This window comes from Condylura cristata, unplaced genomic scaffold, assembly GCF_000260355.1.
Source record: "Condylura cristata isolate star-nosed mole 26May11 unplaced genomic scaffold, ConCri1.0 scaffold00041, whole genome shotgun sequence".
NCBI lineage: Eukaryota > Metazoa > Chordata > Mammalia > Eulipotyphla > Talpidae > Condylura > Condylura cristata.
In genome coordinates, this window is record NW_004567142.1 from 3,773,414 (window position 1) to 3,796,676 (window position 23,263).

The 23,263-nt window shown below is 54.8% G+C and overlaps 2 protein-coding genes across 3 annotated transcripts; both read left to right on the top strand.

Annotated features, from left to right (window-relative positions):
- Positions 1-362: 362 nt before the first annotated feature.
- C5AR2 (complement component 5a receptor 2) lies at positions 363-2,287 on the top strand. Its single transcript, XM_004694235.2, has one exon. It carries the CDS (start codon positions 363-365, stop codon positions 1,368-1,370), a length of 1,008 nt encoding a protein of 335 aa, XP_004694292.1. The 3' UTR covers positions 1,371-2,287.
- DHX34 (DEAH (Asp-Glu-Ala-His) box polypeptide 34) lies at positions 475-22,593 on the top strand. 2 transcript variants are annotated; one of them, XM_012733809.1, is made up of 17 exons: positions 475-539; positions 6,607-7,599; positions 8,832-9,143; positions 10,878-11,132; positions 12,136-12,238; positions 13,365-13,582; positions 15,004-15,178; positions 16,506-16,699; positions 17,292-17,393; positions 17,835-18,077; positions 18,259-18,432; positions 18,709-18,826; positions 19,831-19,937; positions 20,176-20,460; positions 21,092-21,268; positions 21,466-21,604; positions 22,283-22,593. In XM_012733809.1, the coding sequence occupies exons 2-17, from the start codon at positions 6,898-6,900 to the stop codon at positions 22,414-22,416; spliced, it is 3,438 nt and encodes a 1,145-aa protein (XP_012589263.1). In that variant the 5' UTR covers positions 475-539; positions 6,607-6,897; the 3' UTR covers positions 22,417-22,593. The 2 variants fall into 2 exon arrangements, with proteins under 2 accessions (XP_012589263.1, XP_004694295.1); XM_004694238.2 differs by lacking the exon at positions 475-539 and adding an exon at positions 3,489-3,545.
- Positions 22,594-23,263: the final 670 nt, after the last annotated feature.

Consider the following 23,263-nt stretch of genomic DNA (forward strand, 5'->3'; position numbering starts at 1 on the left):
TCCAGCCTAGTGTGACCGGCTGCTGCCATGTGAGGCAGCACAGGTAAAGCCCATTTTCACAGTTCCATCGACAAAGCTGCTCGAGAATTTCAAATTCCAGGTGGTCACCATTGTTCGTTTCATAGGTGAGGCTGTCAAGATTTGAAAGTCATGGCCTGTTCTGATACTGTACTCTTTTAGATTCCCCGGCTGTTCCTGAGCTCCTGTGCTAGCACGCGAGAGTGCGAGAATTGCAGTATCAAAGGTGCTGGGGTCCTGGCGTGCTGCTGGTGGACTGGGGTTCCTGCCCCATAGGAGGACCCCGAAGCCCTGGGAATCTTGGCCACTGAGGTTTCTCTCTGGTCCAGGTGTCTTGGTCCGGGATGCAGAACACTTCTCTCAGCGACGAGTATGAACATTACGGTGACGAGCTGCCAGACCTGCCCGTGGACTGCCCTGACGGCGGGTGTGTGTCCATGGACCTGCTGCGCACCACCCCGCTCCTGCTCTACGCCGTGGTCTTCCTGCTGGGTGTGCCTGGCAACACCATGATAGCCTGGGTGAGCAGGAGGGAGGCCCGTCAGAGAGTCAGTGCCACCTGGTTTCTCCACCTGGCCGTGGCAGACCTGCTCTGCTGTTGGTCTCTCCCTGTCCTGGCAGTGCCTATTGCCCGTAGGGGCCACTGGCCGTATGGGGCTGTGGGCTGTCGGGTCCTGTCTCCCATCATCCTGCTGTCCATGTACGCCAGCGTGCTGCTCCTGGCTGCTCTCAGCACTGACCTGTGCCTGCTGGCCCTCAAGCCCAACTGGTGGGCTTCCACGGGGCGAGCATGCAGAGTGCAGGCCGCCTGTGGGGCAGCCTGGACACTGGCCTTGCTGCTCACTGTGCCCTCTGTCATCTACCGCCATCTGCACCAAGAATACTTCCCGCCCAGGCTGGAGTGTGTGGTGGACTACGGCGGCTCAGTGGCAGCTGAGTACACAGTGACCACCATAAGGTTTCTTTTCGGATTTCTGGGGCCGTTGGTGATTGTGACCAGCTGCCAAGGCACTCTCCTGTGCCGTGCAACCCAACGCTGCTGGCCCTTGGGCACAGCCGTTGTGGTGTTTTTTTTTGTCTGCTGGGCCCCCTACCACCTACTGGGGCTGGTGCTCACTGTGGCCACCCCCAACTCTGCTCTCCTGGCTAAGGCCCTGCGGGCTGAACCCCTGGTTATAGGCCTTGCCCTGGCTCATAGCTGCCTCAATCCTGGACTCTTCTTGTATTTCGGGAGGGCTCAACTATACCAGTCACTGCCAGCTGCATGTCGTTGGGCCCTGAAGGAATCCCAGAGTATGAGTGAAGGCGTGGTCAGCAAGAAATCCACCAGTCACGAGGAGGTCGAGGTGTAGGCTAGAGGAAAACCCGTTTGTGTCTTTCAATCACATTTCAAAAAGTAGCTTCAGGTATAGGTATAGCTAGATCCAGGGGCTCCTTGATATCATCTATTCCATAATTCCTTCAACTATCATTCATTACTCACATGCTATGGGCAAGGTACTGGGGCTGTAGTAGTGGCCAAAGCAGACACAAATACCTGCCTCCAAGGAGGCAGATAATAAGCAGAAAAAGGAGGCAGATAATAAGCAGAAAAATAAAGGATTCTTTTAAGGGGTGAGAAACTTAAGGGAGCAAAGAGGGCTAACTGAAGTAGGGATCTAGTTCTACCAGGGAAGGTTCCTTGGTGATATCTGAGCCAAAACCTGAAGAATGGAGAGAGGAGTTATAGTTAACCATGGGAATGGGGGAGAAGCTTTCCAACTGGCAGGAATAGCAAATTCAAAGGCCCTTGAGGCAGAATGTATTTGGCACTATAGGGGGAGGAGCAGCTGCAGTGTATGCAAAAGGTGATGGTGCCTCAGATCAGAGCGAGAGTGTGACACAGATTATGGGCCTATTTTGAAGGAAAGGCCAAGTCCAAGCCCCTAAGCATTTGAGGATTTTCTCTACAACTGGACACACTTTATATTCTAGCTACTCAGACCCAGTACCACACAGAATAATGGCTTCTAGTGATATCTGTATCCTAATCCTGTCCTGAGACTATGTGAATTTACCTGGCAAAAGGATCTTTGCAATGTTATTAAAGATGTTAAGAAGGAATGATGATCTTGGATTATGAAGTGGAAACAATTTCCTCATGGGGTTTGTAAGAGGGAGACAGGAGGGGCAGAGAGATGTGACAACGGAAGCAGATGTCAGAGTGACGTGAGGAAGGGGCCACCCAGCCAAGGAATGCAGGCAGCTTCCAGAAGCTGAAAAAAGTGAAGAAGTGGATTTTCTCTGAAGTCCTTAGGGCCAGCACAGCCCTGCTGACATGGTGATTTTAGACTTCTAACTGCCAAAACTTTAAAAGAATAAATATGTATTGTTTTAGGCCACTAGCTTTGTGGTAACTATTACAGCAGTCAAAGGAAAAGAATACAGACCTTGTTGTGTTCATACTTCTGGGTCTTTTCTCAAACTGGGGCTTGAGACATTCCGTGCCTGGAATGTCTAGAGGATTTATGCTGGCCTGTGATGGGCTGCCTGAGAGACTCAACAAATTAGAATCACAAACCTATATAAACTGAAGCCTGAAGTCTGAAAAGGTGGAGCAGTTTATCAGAATTTTCTACCCCAGGAAGACTGAAAAAAACTTACTTTCTAGTTGTGCTTATACAGTTGTGATGATTGCAGTGCAAGTCAGCTACTTAAAATAGCGTCGCTCCTCCTAAGACTTTGGTTTTCTCCTTAGACATCGCACTACTGCTTGGCATTCTATTTCTTTTAATTTGTGTGTGTCTCTCCCACCAAAATGTGAACTCCATGGGAGCAGAGATTTGATCTGCTTTGTGTGTATGTGACTTACTGTAGGAAAAAGGGGATGATGGGAAAGGGCATTATAATAAAAATAAAAGCTCTAGCACTTGCTCTCAAGCAGTGACAAGTCCAGTTTGTGTACCTTAAGTTTGCTCTTTCGGGAATTTTTGCCAACAATCTTGGAAAGTAGGTATTATCTTTCTGTTATAAACAGGAAATATGCTCAGTCCACAATGACTGGTGTTTTTAGGATTCCCTTTTCTCCCAAAGACCCTCCAAGAGCTGGGGAGGCGTTGAGCTGGGTTATCTACTGGCGAATTGACAGGATGGATTGTACACGAACAACACTATACATAATTACAATCATAATGAGTAATTTATGGCCAGCTGCCTCGTTGGGTTAAAATCCCAGGCTCCGCGAGTCCTGAGTGCAGATAGCAGTCCGGATAGGATAGAGAGGGGCCGGGGAGACGCTTACAAGTCTCCGCAACAGCCCCTTCAGGAAACCCTAGATGGTTCAGCGTTACCCAGGCACCTCCCTCTGCGAGGCGGAGCCGGAGCGTGGTAGGCGCAGGCGCAGTGTGGGTCTTGGTTACCCGCAGCTACCCATTGGCTCCTCGGCCTGCGACGGGGCGGGAGGATGGCGTGCGCAGGCGCAGGAGCGGCTTCGGGCGGGTAAGGGGAGCTGCGCACCGGAAATTGAGGAGATCGCGGTGGATAGAGAGGTGAGGGGCGGGGCGGCGGTGCATGAGGCTAGAGTTGGGCCGGGGTACCTGGGGGGCGATCGGAGGGCTGGAGAGAAATTCCAGGGCCCCGAGAAGCGGATGGAGATGAAGTTCTGAGCATGCCTGTGAGGTCTTAATGGTCAGAGAGACTTGAGACCGAAAGCTCTTGCAAACACGAGAAGCTTCGGCAAATGACTTGAGAGGAAAGCTTACAGTTAGAAAGAGGTGGGGCGAGAAGTGAGGGTCCTTTTGCCAGAGGCTCACGGGGTCCCCCAGTGAACTTGGAAGACGGAGGGAAACAGATTAGAGTGGAAACGAGAGTCCAAAAATGGATCGAAGAGGACAGTGATATGGAAGCGTGGACTCTGGATCAGGGGGAGAGACCGACAGAAGCTGGGAGGAGGGGGATTGGGAGAAGCCAAGAGCCAGAGAGGGAAAGTGGTTCGGAGAGAAAGCAAGAGGAGATCCGAGTTGGGAATTGAGAGGGAAAACAAGGTAAATGAAGAGTATGAGGAAGGGAGAGAGGTGGGGAGCGCAAATGGAACGGAGAAGACAGTGCTTGCTTCTCTACTTCTGACCTGTCTCACTGAGCATAATCCCCTCTAGGTCCATTCTTGTTGCAACTGACAGAGAACTTGTGAGCCAGTGGGCCCATTTCCCATGAAAGCAGTAGCCTGTAAGGAGTGTGCATCAGTTCTTGGTGATGCCAGAGCAGCTTGGGGGTAAGTTTCCTGCAATTAAGAGGAAAAGGTGTTGAAGGACAGCCAGGGATTCTCAGCCAAAACAGGACCAATAAAGGCAAGGGCTTCCCCTCTGGCTGCAAATTGCCTCTGGTGCATGTGGGATTTCAGCTTTTTTCAATAGCTGAGGTCCTACTCCACTGTGTATGTAGGCCAAGTCTTAAGGAACTCCGGGATGGTCACCAGAGGCAATTTGCAGCCAGAGGGGAAGCCCTTGCCTTTATTGGTCTTGTTTTGGCTGAGAATCCCTGGCTGTCCTTCAACACCTTTTCCTCTTAATTGCAGGAAACTTACCCTCCTCCCCCAAGCTGCTCTGGCATCACCAAGAACTGATGCACCCTCCTTACAGGCTACTGCTTTCATGGGAAATGGCCCTGCTGGCTCACAAGTTCTCAGTCAGTTGAAACCCATAGCTGCCTCCAGTTACTCCCAGGGATAGTCTGAGTCCGCCTGGGACTTCAGAGATAACTCTTAGAACTCTACAGTGGCCCTTGGAGACTCAAGACAGAGTGGGTGCAGACATTGCCAGTCCCATCATGAAGGCCAATTGTAGCCCTTTTTTACTGATTATTTTCATTTCTTTTTAATTGAGATAACATACATCTCAGTATGTTTTAGATTTACAGATCCTATCTCTTCAAATGTTTGCCATACCACAACCATCACCAAAGTGCAAATGCCCCATCACCCAGTCTGTGGCCATTTGAGTTTTTCTAGGTTATACATTCCTGATTTTTGTTTTCCCTGTATTAGAAATGACTGGAGAAAGCACTGACCTGTAATACTACTTACTTTTTAGCTTCTCTGTGCCAGCATTGCTTTGAGATGTAACATGAAGTTATCTTCAAAGCAGTGGCCAGACACCTAGTAAAAAAAGAACATATTTAAACCTAGAATTGCCGGCCGAGGCTATACCAACGAAGGCTTTGGACCTTTCTTAAAGCCATAACGCTTTAGAATATGAAGAATGGCCTTCCCTCCAGAAAAATTACACTTAGGATTTTCTCAGCTGAAAATCAGAAACCCAGCTTTAAGTAGCGACTTTCCTGTGTGGCTGGGAGGTGGAGGGCTGGAGGGAACGAAGCCTCAGTGACTGCCAACCTTCCCCTGCCTCCCTCTGCCTCTTGCAGTTGCTTAGACATCATCCTGTGTGTGCTGCATTGTCCCGATGTGAAGGCTATTCTTGGAGTTAGATTTCTGGAAAAGACTGTCATGTTAAAGGGCTCCAGGTTTATAGCATCCTGGTTCAACCACAGTAGATAGTGAGAACTTGTCTAGTAACTCAGTTCCAGAGAAGGGCCCTGTTAGGGCCTCTTCAGATCATGTGTACACTCCTCAGGGCAATCACAGTTTAAAAGAGTAGTAGAGGGCCTCCCTGGTGGCACAAAGGGTTAAGTCACTGCACAGCACAGCACAGTGAAGCTCTCTGCAGCCACTGCAGCACAAGTCCTATCCCAAGCTGACCCACATAGTGCAGCAGATCTCGCCTGTCTCCCCCCCCCCATGCTCCCCTTAGCAGCATATTTCAGTCGATCTGCCTGTTCAGCTCCCCACACTGTCTCTGGTGGATCCTCTTACCTTCCCCACACTTCTGGCCTTTACCCCAGCTCTTGTATGCATAAATAAATAAATCTTAAAAAAAAAAAAAAAAGAGTAGGGCATCATAAATGGCTAGCTCTTGGTCACTTGCCTAACCAACAGGGCTTCATAAAGGCCATCACACCCACGTGGAGTCAAGGAAGGACTGCTCCCCAAAGGGAGGTGGGTCTGTTTTCAGGAAAAGAAGGGTGGGATGTGCCAGGAAGGCAAAGACAATACGTAATAGCACTTGCAAAATTGTGCTCTTCATTTCAAAGCGTTCCCTGGTGTTCTGATGTAGGTTGGGCTCTAACTGTAGACGGGAGGTGTTGGAGATTGGGTGGTGACATGAGCCCACAATGGCAGGACTGGGGGGCCACTCACATCTTTTGGATGGGGTTGTCTGTGCCAACTACCTGATGGGTTGGAGGCAGCTGAGCTGTGGAGGGTGGAGGCGCATGAGGAAGCCTTCTTCACTCTTCATTTACATGCCTCTCTGGTGCTACTGCCCACAAGCATGTGACCTTATCTCCTCAGGTCAACATTCTGTGCTCACAGGAGGCTCCCGCAGCCCCCTGGGCTTCCTGTGTCATGGCCCCATCACTGGATGGTCAGAGTCTGGTGCAATGTCTGTCCTCCTGTGGCCACTGCCACCTTTAGTGGCTCCTTACTGTCCCTCCTGCAGTCCTCGCCATGACTTTCTGTACATGTCTCTAAAAGCAAGTGTCTTTCTCTCCCTGAAGCATTCAGGACCTGCACACACAGGATGGACTGTGTCCACCTCAGAGGCCAGCGCGGAAGCCCTAAGACACCTCTGTTAGCAGCTTGAATCAGGCCCCTGTCCACTTACTTTGTTATCACAGATGGTCGCCAAGCATCATCAAGGACAAGGAAAATTTGTTTTTTGGAGAAAAAGCGGTTCCTTATTGCAGGCATCTGCCTCTCTCACCACATGGGATGGGAAATGGATGAGATTCTTTGGTCCAAGTGATTAGAATTGAGGCAAGTTTTGTGTCCTTGTGATTAGTGCCAACATGCCACCTCCCAGAACCAAGGAGGGCAGGGGTCACCGTGACCACAGGACTCCCAGGGAGGAGGCGGCCCCAGAAAAATGGAACTGGAATTGTCCAGAGACACGCCGTCTCTTCGAGGAGGCCTTCTTCAGTGATGAAGATTACATCCGCCAGGGTTCTGAGGAGTGTCAGAAGTTCTGGACTTTCTTTGAACGTTTGCAGAGATTTCAGACTCTCAAGCCCACCAGGAAGGAAGAGAAAGAGCCCGGGCGTGCCAAGGCTGGCATCCCAGCGCTGGCTGACCTGCCTCACACTTACGACCCGAGATACCGCATCAACCTCTCGGTGTTGGGTGCCGACACTCGCGGCTCTGGGGGACTGGGCAGGCGCCTGCCGCCTGAGAAGGTGTCTGAGTTCCGCCGAGCCCTCTTGCACTACCTGGATTTTGGCCAGAAGCAGGCGTTTGGGCGGCTGGCCAAGCTGCAGCGGGAGCGGGCGGCTCTGCCCATCGCCCAGTATGGAGACCGCATCCTGAGGGCGCTGCAGAAGCACCAGGTGGTGGTGGTGGCGGGTGACACGGGCTGTGGCAAGTCCACTCAGGTGCCCCAGTACCTGCTGGCTGCTGGCTTCAATCATGTGGCCTGTACCCAACCCCGGAGAATTGCCTGCATCTCACTGGCCAAGCGTGTGAGCTTCGAGAGTCTCAGTCAGTACGGCTCGCAGGTAAGAGGGTGGTAGGGTGTTCAATCCTTCCAGTGTGACCTTGGAGAGTGACTTGCTTGCCTGTGGTGGTATCAACAAAAGCACTTACCCTCTGACCCAGTGGTGGTTCTTCTAGAAGTTTCTCTACAGATTGGCTAAATCTGTAGAGGAACAAAAGCACTAATATCACTTACTATAGCTCTTTAATAACAAAAAAAATAGACATGTTCTAAATCTCATCCATCCTATTTTTAAGCAGCCCCTAAAGAGTGTGGACATGTTTTCTTATTATGGTTTCTAGGGTTAAAGTTATTACCAGAGCTCCGATTCTCTCAGCAGAGGACACCTGGCCTTCGTATGTAGCTTGGTGAATTCTCACATCCATCTAACCAGCACCCAGATTAAAAGTCAAATGCAACAGCACCCCAGAAACCCTGTTCCCCATTTACTTCCTTTGAGGCACAAAGGCTCTCACCTTTCTTAGTTAGCTCTAGACCGTTATCTGTGCTGGATGATCAGGCCTATGTTAATGATAGAATCTCGCTTGTTGCCATTAATTTTTTTCATTTTAGCTTTTCCAAGGGTGTGTAGTAGTATCGCATTTTAATTTGCATTTCCCTGATGACTAAGGAAGGGAGTCCATTTTCACGTCATGACTTTTCTGACACCCAGCATTACTATTGTGGGTAACTAGTACAAGTCCACCTCATTTTAGGGCTTGTAGGTACTGTGTGCTTTATGAATTGCATCTCTGGATACCAATTTTCCAACAGCTCTCAAGATAGCTAGCATTTTTCATCAATAAAGTGTTTCCTGATTAAGATATATACATTGTTTTGTAGACATAAGGCTATAGACTTTCCAGTTTAGTGTAAAAATAGCTCTTAAATGCACTGGGAGACCACCACTGTTGTGCATCTTGCTTTCTTGTGTTATCTGGCGCCGACCTGCATTAGCGCCTAGCAGGGCCTGTGTCAAACACTAGACGCTGGGCCAAGTAGTTTAAGTGCGTTAGCACCAGCACTTATAATTCTTACAGCATCTGGGAGAAGAAAATGTCTCTGAGGGTTGGAATTGCTTTTTGGGAGTCAAAAAGGGGTACATGTGGCCCTGAGGAATAGAGGTGGCTTCACACCCGAACCAGTTGGACGCCAGAATCCGATGCAGCGGCATTAGCTCAGATCTTCCGTTCAGCCGGGGAGAGCCTGGCCAAGGCCCGGGCCCTCTCCTGACCACCTCCTCCCCTCTCCCAGGTCGGCTACCAGATCCGCTTTGAGAGCACACGCTCTGCTGCCACCAAGATCGTGTTCCTGACGGTGGGGCTGCTGCTGAGGCAGATCCAGCGGGAGCCCAGCCTGCCCCAGTACCAGGTTCTGATCGTGGATGAGGTCCACGAGCGGCACCTCCACAATGACTTCCTCCTGGGCGTCCTGCGGCGCTTGCTCCCCACGAGACCTGACCTCAAGGTCATCCTCATGTCGGCCACCATCAACATCTCACTCTTCTCCAGCTATTTCAGCGGTGCGCCTGTGGTGCAGGTGCCTGGGAGGCTCTTCCCCATCACGGTCAGTGCCCCCTCCCCGACTCCCAGCCTCCTCTCTGCTGCTGTTGCCTGTTTCTTCAGTTAAGGACTTGTACTCTCTTTCCTAAACCTGGCATTTACTGAACAAGTTCAATGTGTGTACATGGTGCTAGGTGCTTCTTAGAAGAGACCCCCAAAGTGCTAAGGCTCGAGACAGAAATCTGTTTCTGTAACAGTCTGGCTGATCCAGGCTGCTGGGCCACTCTGTTCCAAGTGGTCATTCAGGGAACCAGGCTCCTCCTTCCTCACTGCTCTAGAGCGCACAAGGCCGTGTTTCTCAAACTTGGTGCCTTTGACATTTGGCCCAGGCACTTCTCAGTTTGGGGGCCGCCTGTGCCTTGTAGCACTTTGAGCAGTGTCCCTGGCCTCTACTCTCTGGCATCAGTAGCATGCTCCTCCCCCAGTTGTGACAACCAAAAATGTCTCCAGATGTTCCCCTGTGGACAGACCCACCCCTGTGAGAACCACTGCCCTGGAGAGTTGTTCTGGTCCAAGCTTCCTGGGAGAGGGAAGCAGCTAAAGTCCAGGAGGCCAGATTGGTTCTAAGATGGACACTGCCTTGTACTTGCTTCCACTGATCATTTCAGGAGGCTGGAAAATGTCACCCACAGCAGCCCCCACTGTCACTCTGACTCCACTGCGTTTTATTAAAATCTCACTGGATGCAGCTAGTACCAGAAGAAATTGAGAGACAGACCTTTCAGGTAGCAAGAAAGGGAGTGTGGGGGTCATGAGAAAGACTGCTTTTTAGGTCTTCTTGCTGTTTGTTCCACCTAAGCTAGGCAGAGATCATTTTTAGGGTCCCAGCTCTCTGCTCTCTCAAATACATCCACCCTGAACTTGTTCCCCTTTGCTGTGGCTTGCATAGTTTCATCAAGAATGATGGAGCTGCCAGCTGATGACTACCAGGCCAACATTTAGCTGAGTATGTGCTCCACAGTGACAGACAAGAGCTCACAGGAGTCCCTCACGGCCTTGGGAGTTCCGTGCCAAGAATTCCTACCCATGAGGGTGAAACTGAGGCCCAGGGATGTGGAGTCACTCACTGATGGGACAACTCACAAGTGGCAGAGCCCCGAGTCCTGCTCACAGACAGACCCAGCTCTGTGCCACGCAGCTCCTGCTGGCCCGTTTCCCTTCCCCACCTTCCCGTCTTGCCCAGGGGCTGCCCCGTGGGTGACACTAAGGACTCCTTTCTTTTGGCTTCCCATTGGCCATTGGGAAACATGCTGTCCCTGCTGCCAGGACTCCAGGGACCGTGCGTGAAGCCAGCTCCCACTACATACCCCTCTCCTTTTGGACCTCTCCTTCCTTTTGCACATTTGGGCCCAGCCTTAAGAATGCCCGAAGTTTCTAGCACCAGGAGACTGCCCCACTCCTTGTGTTTCCTGAGTACCCATCAGCCTGTCTTTTAAAGAGCCAGAATGAGGGTGTTTTCCATCTAGGGTTTTAATCCTGGCTCTACTCTGAAAATGTTGAAGTTATAACTCAGGCACAAGAGTACATGTATCCCAATTGCCATACTCAATTACTTTGCACAAATTAAATGCCTGTGTGGCACCAGTGGCCAGATAAAAAACACAACCTTTTCCAGCACCCCAGCAGCCTTCCGGTTACCTTTAGCACCGTCCTTTTTTCTCCCTTCTGAAATGATGCACTTCAGTGCTGCTTCGGCCACCTGGCTGACCTGCGCCTGTCTGGGGCTGTCCCCTCACAGGTGGTCTACCAGCCACAGGAGGCGGAGCCCCCCACGACCAAGTCCGAGAAGCTGGACCCACGGCCCTTCCTGAGGGTGCTGGAAGCCATTGACAGCAAATACCCACCTGAGGAGCGGGGTGACCTCCTGGTCTTCCTCAGCGGCATGGCAGAGATTAGTGCAGTGTTGGAGGCTGCCCAGACCTACGCCAGCCACACCCAGCGCTGGGTGGTATTGCCGCTGCACAGCGCCCTCTCTGTGGCCGACCAGGACAAGGTAGTGCTTTCCGCCAGGCTGGTGGGGGTCTAGATGTGGAGGCTGTGGGGCTTGGTGACTACAGGCAGGACTGAGGTGACCCCACAAAGGCAGGGCTATGGGCGGCAGGTGGAGCCGCTTGTATCTTTTAGATGGGGGCCTCTGCACCAGGGTGAGCTTCCTGATGGCACCAGAGGCCATGAGGTGGGCAAACTTTCTAGAAAGGTCCATGGAGTACATATCTTTAAGTTTGTGGGCCTGTGGTCTCTGTCACAACTTTACAGCAGGAAAGTACTCAGAGATTGATTGACCAGTGGAACTGATTTTGATCTATGGGAGCAGATGGTAGGCTTCATTTGGCCCTCAGAGCCCCAACTCTGGCTCAGCCCCACTGTTGAGTCACCCAAGAGGGGCCTAGAAAAGGCTTTGTTCAAAGGGCCTGAAGTGAGAGATAGATAGGGTACTGGGAAGTGACCTGCAGGGTCGCTGTCTTCCTAGCTGTGAGGGGATCAGGAGAGATGGGACTGGAGAGGTGGCAGGGTTACCCCACAGGGGCCCTGAAGTCGGGGTGTGGTGCAGGGTTTGTCCAGAGTGCACTGGGGAGCCAGGGTGGGTTCCGAGCAAGGAGATAGAGTAGGGGCATCCCTGGCTTGCGCTTTAGCAACTCCCTCTGCTGTTGTGTGAAGGATGGACTAGAGGGGAGTTTGGAGGTGAGAGACCAGGGAAGAATCTGGAACGGGATTAGGGGGAAGAGTAGGGGAAAAGGACAGGAGAAGGAGAACCTGGACCAGGGCAGGGACTGTGAGCTTGGGGGAGGGGATGAATTCAAGAAATGTGGGAGATGTTCAAGTGTGGCTGTAGGGTAGGGGTTGGGATGGCCAGGGTCAAGAAGGACCGACGGCTGTAGGTGCTATGGCTGATGGCAAGCCATCTCGATGAGCACTGGAAGAGGGAAGGGTTCAGTGGAAGGTCGAGCAGGAAGGGCTGAGTCACCTTACTGATGCCACCTGCTCACTTTCCCCAGGTATTCGATGTAGCACCTCCCGGAGTCCGGAAATGCATCCTCTCCACTAACATCGCCGAGACCTCAGTCACCATTGACGGGATCCGCTTTGTAGTGGATTCAGGTAAGGGCTGCCTCCAAGGGCCTAGAAGGAAGTATGGGGTTTGCAGAAGTGCAGTTAGGGAACCGCACAACAAAGCAAAAAGCAAGCCGCGGTTAGGAGCAGCGGGAAAGGCCTTATCTTTCCCAGTCTTCCATCTGCCTCAGGGCCTTTGCACGTACTGTTGTCTTTGCTGAGGGCTGTGTCTTTCCAGATGTCTACCCTTCCCTAGTCACCTCATTTCACGGCCTGTGTTAATGTCTCCCCATTAGAGAGGCTCACCCTATTGACTTTTACTTACGGTCTCGTCCTCCACCGCCACTTCCCCTATAGGGCTTTTTCTTTCTTCCCAATATAGAAATCATTTTGGATCTGTTGACTGCTTATTTTTGTCTTCCCAACTAGACACTGACTTTCTCCAGAAAGCCTGGCAGAGTGGTTAAGGGATGTTAGAGTCAGCCTGGCCACATTTACTGGCCCCGTAATCAAGGTTTTCAAACCGACAAGCTCCAAGCATCATTTGGTTCCTCTGTAAAATGGCAACAATATCAGTTGCCCTCATGTTGTAAGGTTGAGAGAGGTTCATACACTGGGTGGTCAGGGCACACTGTGAGCCCTTGATAAATGTTAGCAATTACCTCCCTGAACTTGCTGACTCTGGGCTGTATTCATGAGAAGACATTCCATTACTTCATGTACCACTGCAAAAATTTCCAAATGACTTGCTGTTGATTTTAAGGTGCAGCCCATTTTCATAGACAAAAATGTGCAGAAAGCCTGGCCTTAGAGTCAATGAAACTTGGTGTTCTTTTCAACCCTGTGGGATCCTTTCAACCTGTGGGGTTTTGTTTACAGCTGGTATACATAGTAGGCACTTAATATCTATTGACCTACTAAACAACTGAATAAGAAGAGGCTTGAGATAACAATTGGAACCAAATGTCAATGAAGAAGTGAGAGAATAAATTAACAAAATGTTAGGGTGGAATCCAGCATAAGCTGTGGGTCATTGTTAATGTAATAAAGGAATAATGGGATAAAATGTTGATGGAACAAGTCAGCATGTGGGTGAATGAATGAATGGGCAGGGCCAGGCTTGTGGCGGGTCCATATGTGTCCTTCTCTCCCTTTCCCCCTCCTTTCCCCCCAGGGAAGGTGAAGGAGATGAGCTATGACCCTCAGGCCAAACTGCAGAGACTGCAGGAATTCTGGATCAGTCAGGCCAGCGCAGAGCAGCGTAAGGGCCGGGCGGGCCGTACAGGACCCGGCGTCTGCTTCCGTCTCTATGCCGAATCGGACTACGATGCCTTCGCTCCCTACCCGGTCCCAGAGATTCGGAGGGTAGCCCTGGATGCCCTGGTGCTGCAGGTGAGGCCTGCAGGGAGGGGGCTGTGTCCTGGGTGCTGATGCCGAGGAGCCGGGAGCCCCTGAGACCCAGCCCACCCCAGCTTTCAGGGCCAGGAAGGGCAGGGCTGGCCAGGCCAGTGGAGGCGTTCATCCCTTTCACACATCACATCCCCTGTTGAGGGGAGCATTGTTCCCCATGTTCCCAGGGGAATCTATACCATGAGTCCATCAGAATGCTTTCAGCTGAAAGCCCTTCAAGAAGGGGCTTTCGAAACCAGCTTTCTTGACATGTTTTTGGTCTTGGCTCACAGATCCGTAATTAGTGTCACTGCTGTGGCACATAGAAACTCTGTGTGGTGGGCCGTCTTAGGATTCCAGTCATGGGCAATGAAGGAGATATCCAGAGAAGTAAAGTCACAGATATCCTGGTCACAGGTCATGCACCTGAGCCAGGATTCCATGGAGGCTGTGAGGTGCGGCTCCTCCCCCTCCTCCTCCATCCTGAGTCAGAAGCAGTGAAACCTTTCCTCGAGGCTCCTGACTAATCTCCCATCCTGTCTTGTCCACACTCTGTGACCTATAATGTGAAGACCCAAATGTCTGCCTAATTGGGCCAGAGCAGTGATTCTCAGCCCCAGCTACACTTTGGAGTCACCTGAAAAAGTTAAAAGTAAAAACAAACGTGCCTGAGCTTCTGATGTGAGATCCTTTAGTGGCTGTTGGAAGCGCTCGGGTGGCCAGAACTGCAGTTGCCCTCCAGGGGAGGGAAGGGTGAGCAGACGCCTGGCTGGGGTGGCTGAGCCCCCAGGCTCACTCAGCTTTCTTCTCTGGTGGTGACACAGCCGCCAGGCCAGCCTTGCCTTCACCCACTTGTGTGCTTGCTCTGCCAGGCCTGAGCGGGAGCGCGTTTCCCTTCATTCTCCCGCAACCTACTGTCCCCGCGGCCTCCAGACGCCTCAGGATTCTTGGCTGCCAGTGAGGGAAGCCCAGCCCAAACTATTCGCAGGAGGGACTTGTGTATGGCTTGTGGGAGGAGGTGTGGCTTAGGAACAACTTAAAGATGTGTCTAGCTGCTGTGGCTGGGCAGCTTCCAGGAGATGGAAAAAAATGACCACAGCTCTGGGCAGCCATCCCGGCCCCTCCCCACCAGAGCAAGCTGGGACTTCGCCCCAGCGGCAGGCGGCAAAGTCCCAGGGAAGGATTCTGATTGGCCCAGCTCAGGTCACGTGGGCTGAGAACTTGGTTCAGCTTTGAGCCTGTCCTGGCTCCTCCACCAGCAGGGTCTAAGGGGAGGGGTGTTGGGCAGACAGAATGACAGGCAAGGCCCCCTGACACTGGGAATTTTGGGGTATTATGGTTTGTGATCCATGAGAACCCCCCCACCCCCAGTGCACCACAGTAGCTCATGGGTCCCCATTTTGGGGCACTGGTTTTTATTCCAGATGAAGAGCATGAGCGTGGGGGACCCCCGAACCTTCCCCTTCATTGAGCCTCCACCACCAGCCAGCCTGGAGACGGCCATCCTCTACCTCCGGGACCAGGGGGCTCTGGACAGCTCCGAGGCGCTCACCCCCATCGGTTCCCTGTTGGCCCAGCTGCCTGTGGACATTGTGATTGGTGAGGGTCCCCCTTCGGGTGACGACATGGATACTGCTCCCTCCAAGCCAGTTCCTTCTCTGTTCATTCAGCCACAGTTCCTCCATGGTAACGCCCTTCCAGGTGCCAGGGCTATAACAGCTAACAAAATAGAGCTGGCACACCCTGTTCCCAGCTCCACCCTGGTGTCCCCCTCGTGTGGGCCTGAGGATGTCACAACTGCCCACATCTTCCTCTTGCTCCTTACTGAGTCACCCCTGCCCCGCCCAAACGGCCCCCTGACCGAGCCTCGTTCAGTGGGCCTGATGGAGACAGTGCCTGTCTCCCCCAGCCGCCCACAGCCTGCAGAATGTTCACAGCTGAGCACAGAGCACGAGCTCATTTCTCCAGCCTGGTGCTGCGCCCTCCACCTGTGTCCATGCCATGGTAGCCCCCACCAAGGCTGCAGTGTGGGCCACAGGCTGCTACCCCAGGCGCCATGGCTCTCACAATACTTATTTTTGTTTTAAAAGGGCTGGAGCTAGGAGAATCCAGCCTGAGAAGGAAAAGCACTTTCTGTGAGCATTTGCTGTTGTCAGTGAGGGCTTTGTGGCCCTTATTTCATCCTCTCCTGGTCAGGGTGCCGTGTCCAGACATGCCTCTTGCACAAATGAGGTAACTGAGGTTAAGCCCCGGGCAGCGAGGATGAATCAGAGGAGGGACTGGCACAGGCTGACCACAGGTCAGGCCGCACAGTTCTGAGCCTCCGGGTGACGCAGGCCAGGGAACAGCTGGATCCTGCTGAGCCTCATGCCTCAGTGTGATGTCTTCCCAAGCCAGAGCCATGCCTTAGACCAGCAGGCCACAGTCAAACTCACTTCTCCATTCTTCTCTGACCCCCTTCCCCCTCCCTGCCCCTTCTCCTCTCTCTACCTTCAATTAAATGACGGCAGGAAGAGTCTCCCTGAGACAAGCACAGAGCCATGGCCTGCCATGTGCCAGGCCAATGTACAACAGGGCAGAGCCAGTGAAAGCCAGAGTTGGGAAGAAAACTAAAGCCAGAAGAAGGTGCAGAGCGCTGTGAAGAGACGAGCAGGGGGTGGGGATGTCGCGGATAACAGCTGTCAGCACTTAGTGTCCACACTGCCCAAAGAGCGGGAATTGTGTTCTCTGCCACTTACAGGCGGGGAAACTGAGGACCCGAGGTTACACCACTGGAGAGTAGAATGTGGGCTTGATTTTGTCCATCTGGCTTTGAGCCCCTTTGTGACAGAGAAGGAGGGAGGCAGGGGTAGGATGGGGGTGGGGAGAGTGGGCCTGGGGAATCTGAGGATCCCCAGAGGGGTGAGAATGTTCATGTCCTCCCCAGGGAAGATGCTCATCCTGGGCTCCATGTTCCACCTGGCTGAGCCGGTGCTCACCATCGCGGCCGCCCTCAGCGTCCAGTCACCCTTCACCCGCAGTGCCCAGAACAGCCCAGAGTGTGCAGCAGCTCGGCGACCCCTGGAGAGTGACCAGGGAGACCCCTTCACCCTCTTCAATGTCTTCAACACCTGGGTGCAGGTGAGGCCTGAGTGGGGCCTCCGCTCTGTGTCTGTTGTTCTGCAGGGGTCAGGGCCTCTGTGGGCTGTCGCTCTCCCCATCTCCTCCCCAGGGAAGACCCCCGAGCCTATCTCCACCATTCAGCCCTGCTCAGGCTCAAGGGGGAGCATGGGCCCTGGAGCAGTGGGGGCTGGAGAAAGCCCAGACCCGAGGGTGGAATCTGATTATCCGCCATGATCCCGAGCCCCTGAGGTGGGCCTACACTGGGCAGCCCTGGGCCCGGTGATGACCAAACCCCACAAACTCCCAGGGCTCATGGTCCAGTGCAGGGACACAGACCTGTCCCCAGGTAATGACCACCCCAATGGAGAGCTCCAGGGTTCTGGGGGCTCGGAGAACAGAGAAGCACACCTGACAGCGTGTGTGGCTCAGACGGCTTCCTATGGGGGGGGCAGCCATGACCCTGATAGGAGAGGGCTGGCAGGCTCCCCCTGCTGGGCATCGCCCCCTTCTGCTGCTGGGGCCCTGCTGGGGTGGTCTGGGTGGTGGCTCAGGCCCCTGCACCTTCTGAGTTGGGTGGGTGGGTGCTGAGACTGGTGCTGCCCCCACCCAGGTGAAATCTGAGCGGAGCAGGAACTCCCGCAAGTGGTGCCGCCGCCGGGGCATAGAGGAGCATCGGCTGTATGAAATGGCCAACCTGCGGCGCCAGTTCAGGGTGAGGCTCGGGACCGGGACAGGGCCGGTGGGGCGGGGCCTGAGAGAGCACACACAACGCCTCTCCTCTGACCCGAGTCATCCCAGATCCCCACCGGACATCACCGCTCCCGCCAGACCTGTGCTGGGCACGGGGTAGATCCAGGAAGGCTTCCGGGGGGTGCACAGTGTCAGCGGTCTCATTCCGCAGCCTCAGGAGAACCTGCTTTCTGGAGTAGGGACACCGACCGACCGGCTGCCCGGGCTGGATGGCTGCCCGGGCTGGATGCGGGGAGGCAGCCTTGCGGCCCAGGGGCCAACCCCAGTGGTCCCGGCAGGGGGTCTTGGACAGCCCTGTTTTCCATTTGAGGAAAATTTTGGCTCAGAAGTGGGAGGTCACTAGCCGGCAAGAATCTGGGTCCAAAGACCCACTTGGCCTCACTCAGGGCCCCACCCCCCGCAGGAGCTACTGGAGGACCACGGGCTGCTGGCTGGGGCCCAGGCCCCAGAGCCCGGCGACGGGTACCACCGGCTGCAGCAGCGCCGGGAGCGCCGGGCCCTGTACCAGCTGAAGCGCCAGCACGAGGAGGCTGGAGGGCGCCGGCGCAAGGTGCTGCGGCTGCAGGAGGAGCAAGATGGCGGCTCCAGCGATGAGGACGCAGCGCGCACGGCCTCCCGGGGGACTGGTGACAGCGTGGACATCCAGGTGGGCGGGCACGGGGCTGGCTAGGGGTGGGGTTACCGTCGGGGCACAGGCCATGCTGCGAGTCTCACCTCAGTGCCCATGGGCAGGGCATGCTAGGCCATGTGCACCCTCATAGGTCCATGGGCTCTGGCCCAGGCCCCTTGGGAAGATCCCAGACACCCACCTTCCGCCATGCCCACAGGATGTGAAGTTTAAGCTCCGGCACAACCTGGAGCAGCTGCAGGCAGCCGCCAGCTCAGCCCAGGCCCTGACTCGAGATCAGATGGCCCTGCTCAAGCTGGTGCTGGGCCGGGGCCTCTACCCCCAGCTTGCCGTCCCTGACCCGTTCAACAGCGGCCGCAAGGACTCCGACCAGGTGGGGCAGCTTCCCGTAGCCTGTCCCATGGGGACACAATGGTGACCAGACTTTGTGGGGCTCATAATCCATCAGGGGGCTGGAATGGGAGAGCCAGGGGGCTGGGAGGCACAGGGGCATCTCACCCAGCCTGGAGGCAGTCAGGGAGGTTTCCTGGGTGGGGGACTTTTGAGCTGATACATGGAGGAGGGAGCTGGACAGGAGGGAGGAAAAAAAAGCATTCTGCACAGTAAGAAGAGCAGGTCTAAGGGCCTCTGCCCCCTGCACCCTCTTCAGATTTTCCACACCCAGGCCAAGCAGGGCACCGTGCTGCACCCCACCTGTGTCTTCGCCAACAGCCCCGAGGTGCTGCACATACAGGAGCCGGAGGCCAGGGGGAGCGAGGGGACCCGAGGTATGGTGAGCCCAGGCAGGGAGAGAGGAACCCACAACCCAGCTGAAATGGGGGACACAGTGGCCTCAGAGTGCTGCTCACCACCTGCAATTACCCCTCACTCCCCCCACACTCAAGGGCTCGGAAGGAGGAGCGGTCCTGTGAGCAGGCTCATGGGTCTGGCACGTCCACCCGGGCCAAGTCCATCCACCCCGCGGTGCGGCTTTCCCAGCACTGCAGCCGTTGCCAAGGCCACGCGCTCACGGCCTGTCCCTGCAGCCCTGCTGCGTGTCTGGCCGCATCTGGCTGTCACATTCGCTGGCCTACCCGAGCAGGCCACGAGCTGCCTCAGCTCAGGCCCGGTGGGGCTGCGCTCCTGCCCTGGAGGGCTGCTTCCATTTCCCTAACTCAGGATACAGCTCAGGTCTCCTCATTTGACAGGAAGGTTTCAGATGCTTTGAAGATGGCAAATCCTAATCCCAAGAAGATAAGGCTTAGAATTTAAAATTCTAAGCATTTGAAACTTTTCTCTCTAACCTTTACTGTCATTTTCTAGCCAGTCTTCTCTCACGCAGTCAGTCTGTTCTCTCTTCAAGTTCCGAGCACCAGCCCAGCAGAGAGAGCTCCGTGGCCTCCCACAGTATGAAGCTGTTGGCATTTTGCCATCCTGATTTTCTGTCCTCTCATCCCCTCCCCCGCAACACCACGGATTTATGCTGAAATTTTAAACGCTGATTGTTGATATTAATCAGTAATAATTATCTTTGCATTTCCACGATGCTGTCATCACTCTTAACAACATTAACAGTGATTCCTTATTATCACCAAACAGCGACCATCCCATTTGTCAGGCAGAGTATTTAAGGAGCATTTTGTCATTACACACACCGGCATATTCTCTCTGCAGAGGTGACACGTGTAGGTGCCCCAGCTAGGACAGGTGCCCCCTGGGGGGTTTAGACAGGTGTGGGCGTGTGGATGGGAGACCAGGTGACCCTGAGCTGCCCCCTGTCCTGCCCTCTCAGAAGACAAGGACAAGATGAGCAGCAGGCACCAGCTCCTCACCTTCGTCTCCCTGCTGGAGACGAACAAGCCCTACCTGGTGAACTGCGTCCGCATCCCTGCTCTCCAGGTGGGTCTGGGCCCCACGTCCCCCTCCAGGTGTGAGGGTGGCTCTCAGGGCGGGAGCATGTGGGCACTGAGACCACCTTCTCCCAGGGACTTGGGGGGCTGGGAGATCTGGTAGCTAGGTAGGGAGATGAGGGGTCTGCCGGATGCAAGGTGGGTGGCTGGGCAGGAGCCCAGCGGGCAGAGGCCACTCTGAGAGGCATGCTGCCCTCACTGCGGGACCTCCCACTCCTCTCCTGCAGTCCCTTCTGCTGTTCAGCCGGTCTCTGGATACCAATGGGGACTGCACCCGCTTGGTGGCCGACGGCTGGCTGCAGCTCCAGCTTGCAGATAGTGAGAATGCCATCCGGCTCCTGGCGGCCGCCCTGCGGCTCCGAGCCCGCTGGGAAAGTGCACTGGACCAGCAGCTGGCTCACCAGGCCCAGCAGCGGCGGCTGGAGGAAGAGGAGGATGAGGAAGAGGCGCCCCTCAACCCCAAGGAGGTGACAGCCTTGAGCAGAGAACTGCTTCAGTTCACAGGCTCCAAGGTACCTGCTCCAGGGATGGAGACGCCAGGCGGCCTAGAGTCCAGTTTGTTCAGGGCGTAAATGGTGGGGAGGGTGTTCAAGCCAGAGAGGGTGCTGCCACTCCCAGGGTCACACAGTAGGCAAGGAGTGGGGCTAAGATTTGGCCCCAGGAACCAACCGGAGGCCATGCTATTCACCTGCCATGCCTCCTTCATTGAACAGATGTTTATTAAGCATCTACTGAATGCTTGATATGGATTACCCCTTGTCGCAGTTAACATCTTGCAGGGTGTGAGAGCGAAGCTGGAAGGTATCCGTTTGTGGAGGGCAGATGGGAAGAGCAGATTTGAAGCCAAACCCACCTCTCAAAGAAAGGCTGACGTGCTGGGAGGAGGGCCAGGTGGCTAGACTCAAGATCTGGATGTAGCCCAGCACGAGTCAGGGAGCAGGGGCGGTCTGGGGAGGCTGTGGAGAGAGGGGAGAGGGCCTCTAGGCCTGTTGTTGGTGAGCCTGGCCATGGAGTCTGAAAACATGTGACTGGCTTAGCTGTTGGCCCCTACAACTGGGAAGTCCAGGAATGGGTTTCAGGCGCAGCTGGGCCCAGGTTCTCCGACAGTGTCCTCCTGAGCCTGTTCCTCTCTCTCGTCCTCAGGTTTCTTACAGCATCCGGCGGCTTACAGGGCTGGAAGCCCAAAACCTCTATGTAGGACCCCAGACCATCACAACTGCCCCCAGCCTCCCTGGCCTCTTTGGCAGCTCTTCCCTGTCCCCCCACCCTACCAAAGGAGGCTATGCAGTCACTGATTTCCTCACCTACAACTGCCTCACGGTGAGCACGGCCCCCACCTTGGTCCCTCCCTGTCCTACTTCTAAAACCAGATTTTAGGGATCTCCTTCCTCTCCCGTCCACCACATTCCAACTCAGTCCAGGGATACGGTTTTGTGAGGGCCTCTGAAGAGGGTCCCAGGAGGGCGGGGGGACTTACAGTGGGTGGGGGCAGCTCTGACGCAGCCCGCCTGTCACAGAGCGACACAGACCTGTACAGCGACTGTCTCCGCACCTTCTGGACCTGCCCCCACTGCGACCTGCACATGCCCCTGACACCCCTGGAGCGCATCGCCCATGAGAACACCTGTCCCAAGGCCCCGCAGGATGGCCCCCCAGGTAGGGACGCAGCTCTGGGGCCAGAGCGCCTCTTCTTTCCTGAGCCTCTGCCACTTATTTGCTGACAGGCAGGGATGGACAGCCTCCACCTTCTGGCCCCGGCTAGACACGGTGGGCTTCGTCACAGAGACCAGAGCCTGGGGTGGGGCTGCCGGAGCGCCAGCGTCTGTGTCTGTCTCTGGACTTTTCCCGTTGCCGACTCCATCGTGCCTGTTTCTCTTGCTCTGTCTGTGTTGCTCTTGCTCTGGTTTTATCCGTCTTTTCTCTTCCCACACCTGTCTCTGCCTTGTCTGCATCTGCTCTCTGCTCTCTTCCACGTAGTCACCCAGGGGAAGCCACAGTGTGCAGACCCCAGCACAGCGCCTGCCGCTCGCTCCATAAACCACACACGGGGGCGAGGGGTTATGGCAGTGAGGCCACACGCTCCCTCCCCAGGGCTCTGTCTCTTCCAGTCTCTGGCTCTCCTTGTGTCTGTCTTTCTGTCTGTCTCACCCCTTGGGGACATAGAATGATGCCTGTGTGTATGTTAATCAAGAAGGCTCCCCAGAAGAGGCAGAGCCAGATTTCCAGGGCCAGGAGAGGACCCAAAACCCTTCAGTGCCTGCGATTTGGGGGTGTGGTGAGAAAGAACACACAGTGGCACACCTCCCTCACAGCCTCCCTTTTCCTCTCCTGTAGGGGCCGAGGAGGCCACCCCAGAGCCCAGCCAGAAGGCATCTGCCCTGCAGAGGCCCTACCACTGCGAGGCCTGCCAGAAGGACTTTCTGTTCACACCCACAGAGGTGCTGCGGCACCGAAGGCAACACGTGTGAGGTCGGGCAGGTGCCTGCTGACGGCCTGTGTCCCATCGGGGACTAGGAGCCACCCCACTCCCTAGCCAGGACTCTGACCAGAGGAGTGGGCACTCAGCCCTCTGGGAGGGCGTATGAATATGTGAATAAAGTCTTCCTCACTTGAAGGTGCTCTGCCCAGCCAGCAGGTAGCAGCTGCCTCTGCCTGTCTTTCCTGTGGCCTGGCTTTCTGCTCTCCTGCTGCAGCCTGCAGTCTGGGTAGATGTGGGGGTGAAGGCCTAACAGGGAGGCCTCTTCTCTCCTTTGAACAAGGGGCCCCTGCATTGTCCCATCCCATGAGCTGGGGTTGTGTCAGGACCTGCTTCCGGAACAATGACCAGGGACATTTCAGCTGTAGGGTCATGGACAGGTCTCATACTGTCCCCTCTGAAGGCCCCACCCGCCTTCCTCTCCCTGAGATGCCTCCTGTCTGGCCAAGGGCCATCCCCACCTAGACCTCCTGCCCCTGACTCTCCTGCCTGAGCTGCGAGCTTTACTGCTGGATTGTGTTCCCCCACTCCAAACAAAGGCTTCTTTGCCCCAGCTTGTGACCTGCCTCTCCACTCAGAGCCAGGTCCAAATCCTCTTTCCCACCTACACACCCCCTTAGCCAGTCGTATGGGCCCTTCCTTCCATCCAGCACCTGACCCCTGGACCTCGTCTCTGGACCCTACCCTACCCACTCATGCATGGACTCGATCAGTGCCCAGAACTGGGCTCCCTGCTTCCGTTTCACGCCTCCTGATGTCCATGCAGGAATCCAAAGGATCCTGTCAGAACCCAGTTGTATCCTGTCAATCTCCTGTTATGCTCACCTGAGGCTCCTGAC

What these genes read in the sequence shown, in the direction of transcription:
- C5AR2 (XM_004694235.2), top strand. Translation starts at nt 363, where the DNA reads ATGCAGAACACTTCTCTCAGCGACGAGTATGAACATTACGGTGACGAG.
- DHX34 (XM_012733809.1), top strand. Translation starts at nt 6,898, where the DNA reads ATGCCACCTCCCAGAACCAAGGAGGGCAGGGGTCACCGTGACCACAGG. An exon ending in GGGGAGCGAGGGGACCCGAG is followed by an intron (nt 18,827 to 19,830) that starts GTATGGTGAGCC and finishes CTGCCCTCTCAG; the next exon opens with AAGACAAGGACAAGATGAGC. An exon ending in TTCAGTTCACAGGCTCCAAG is followed by an intron (nt 20,461 to 21,091) that starts GTACCTGCTCCA and finishes TCTCGTCCTCAG; the next exon opens with GTTTCTTACAGCATCCGGCG.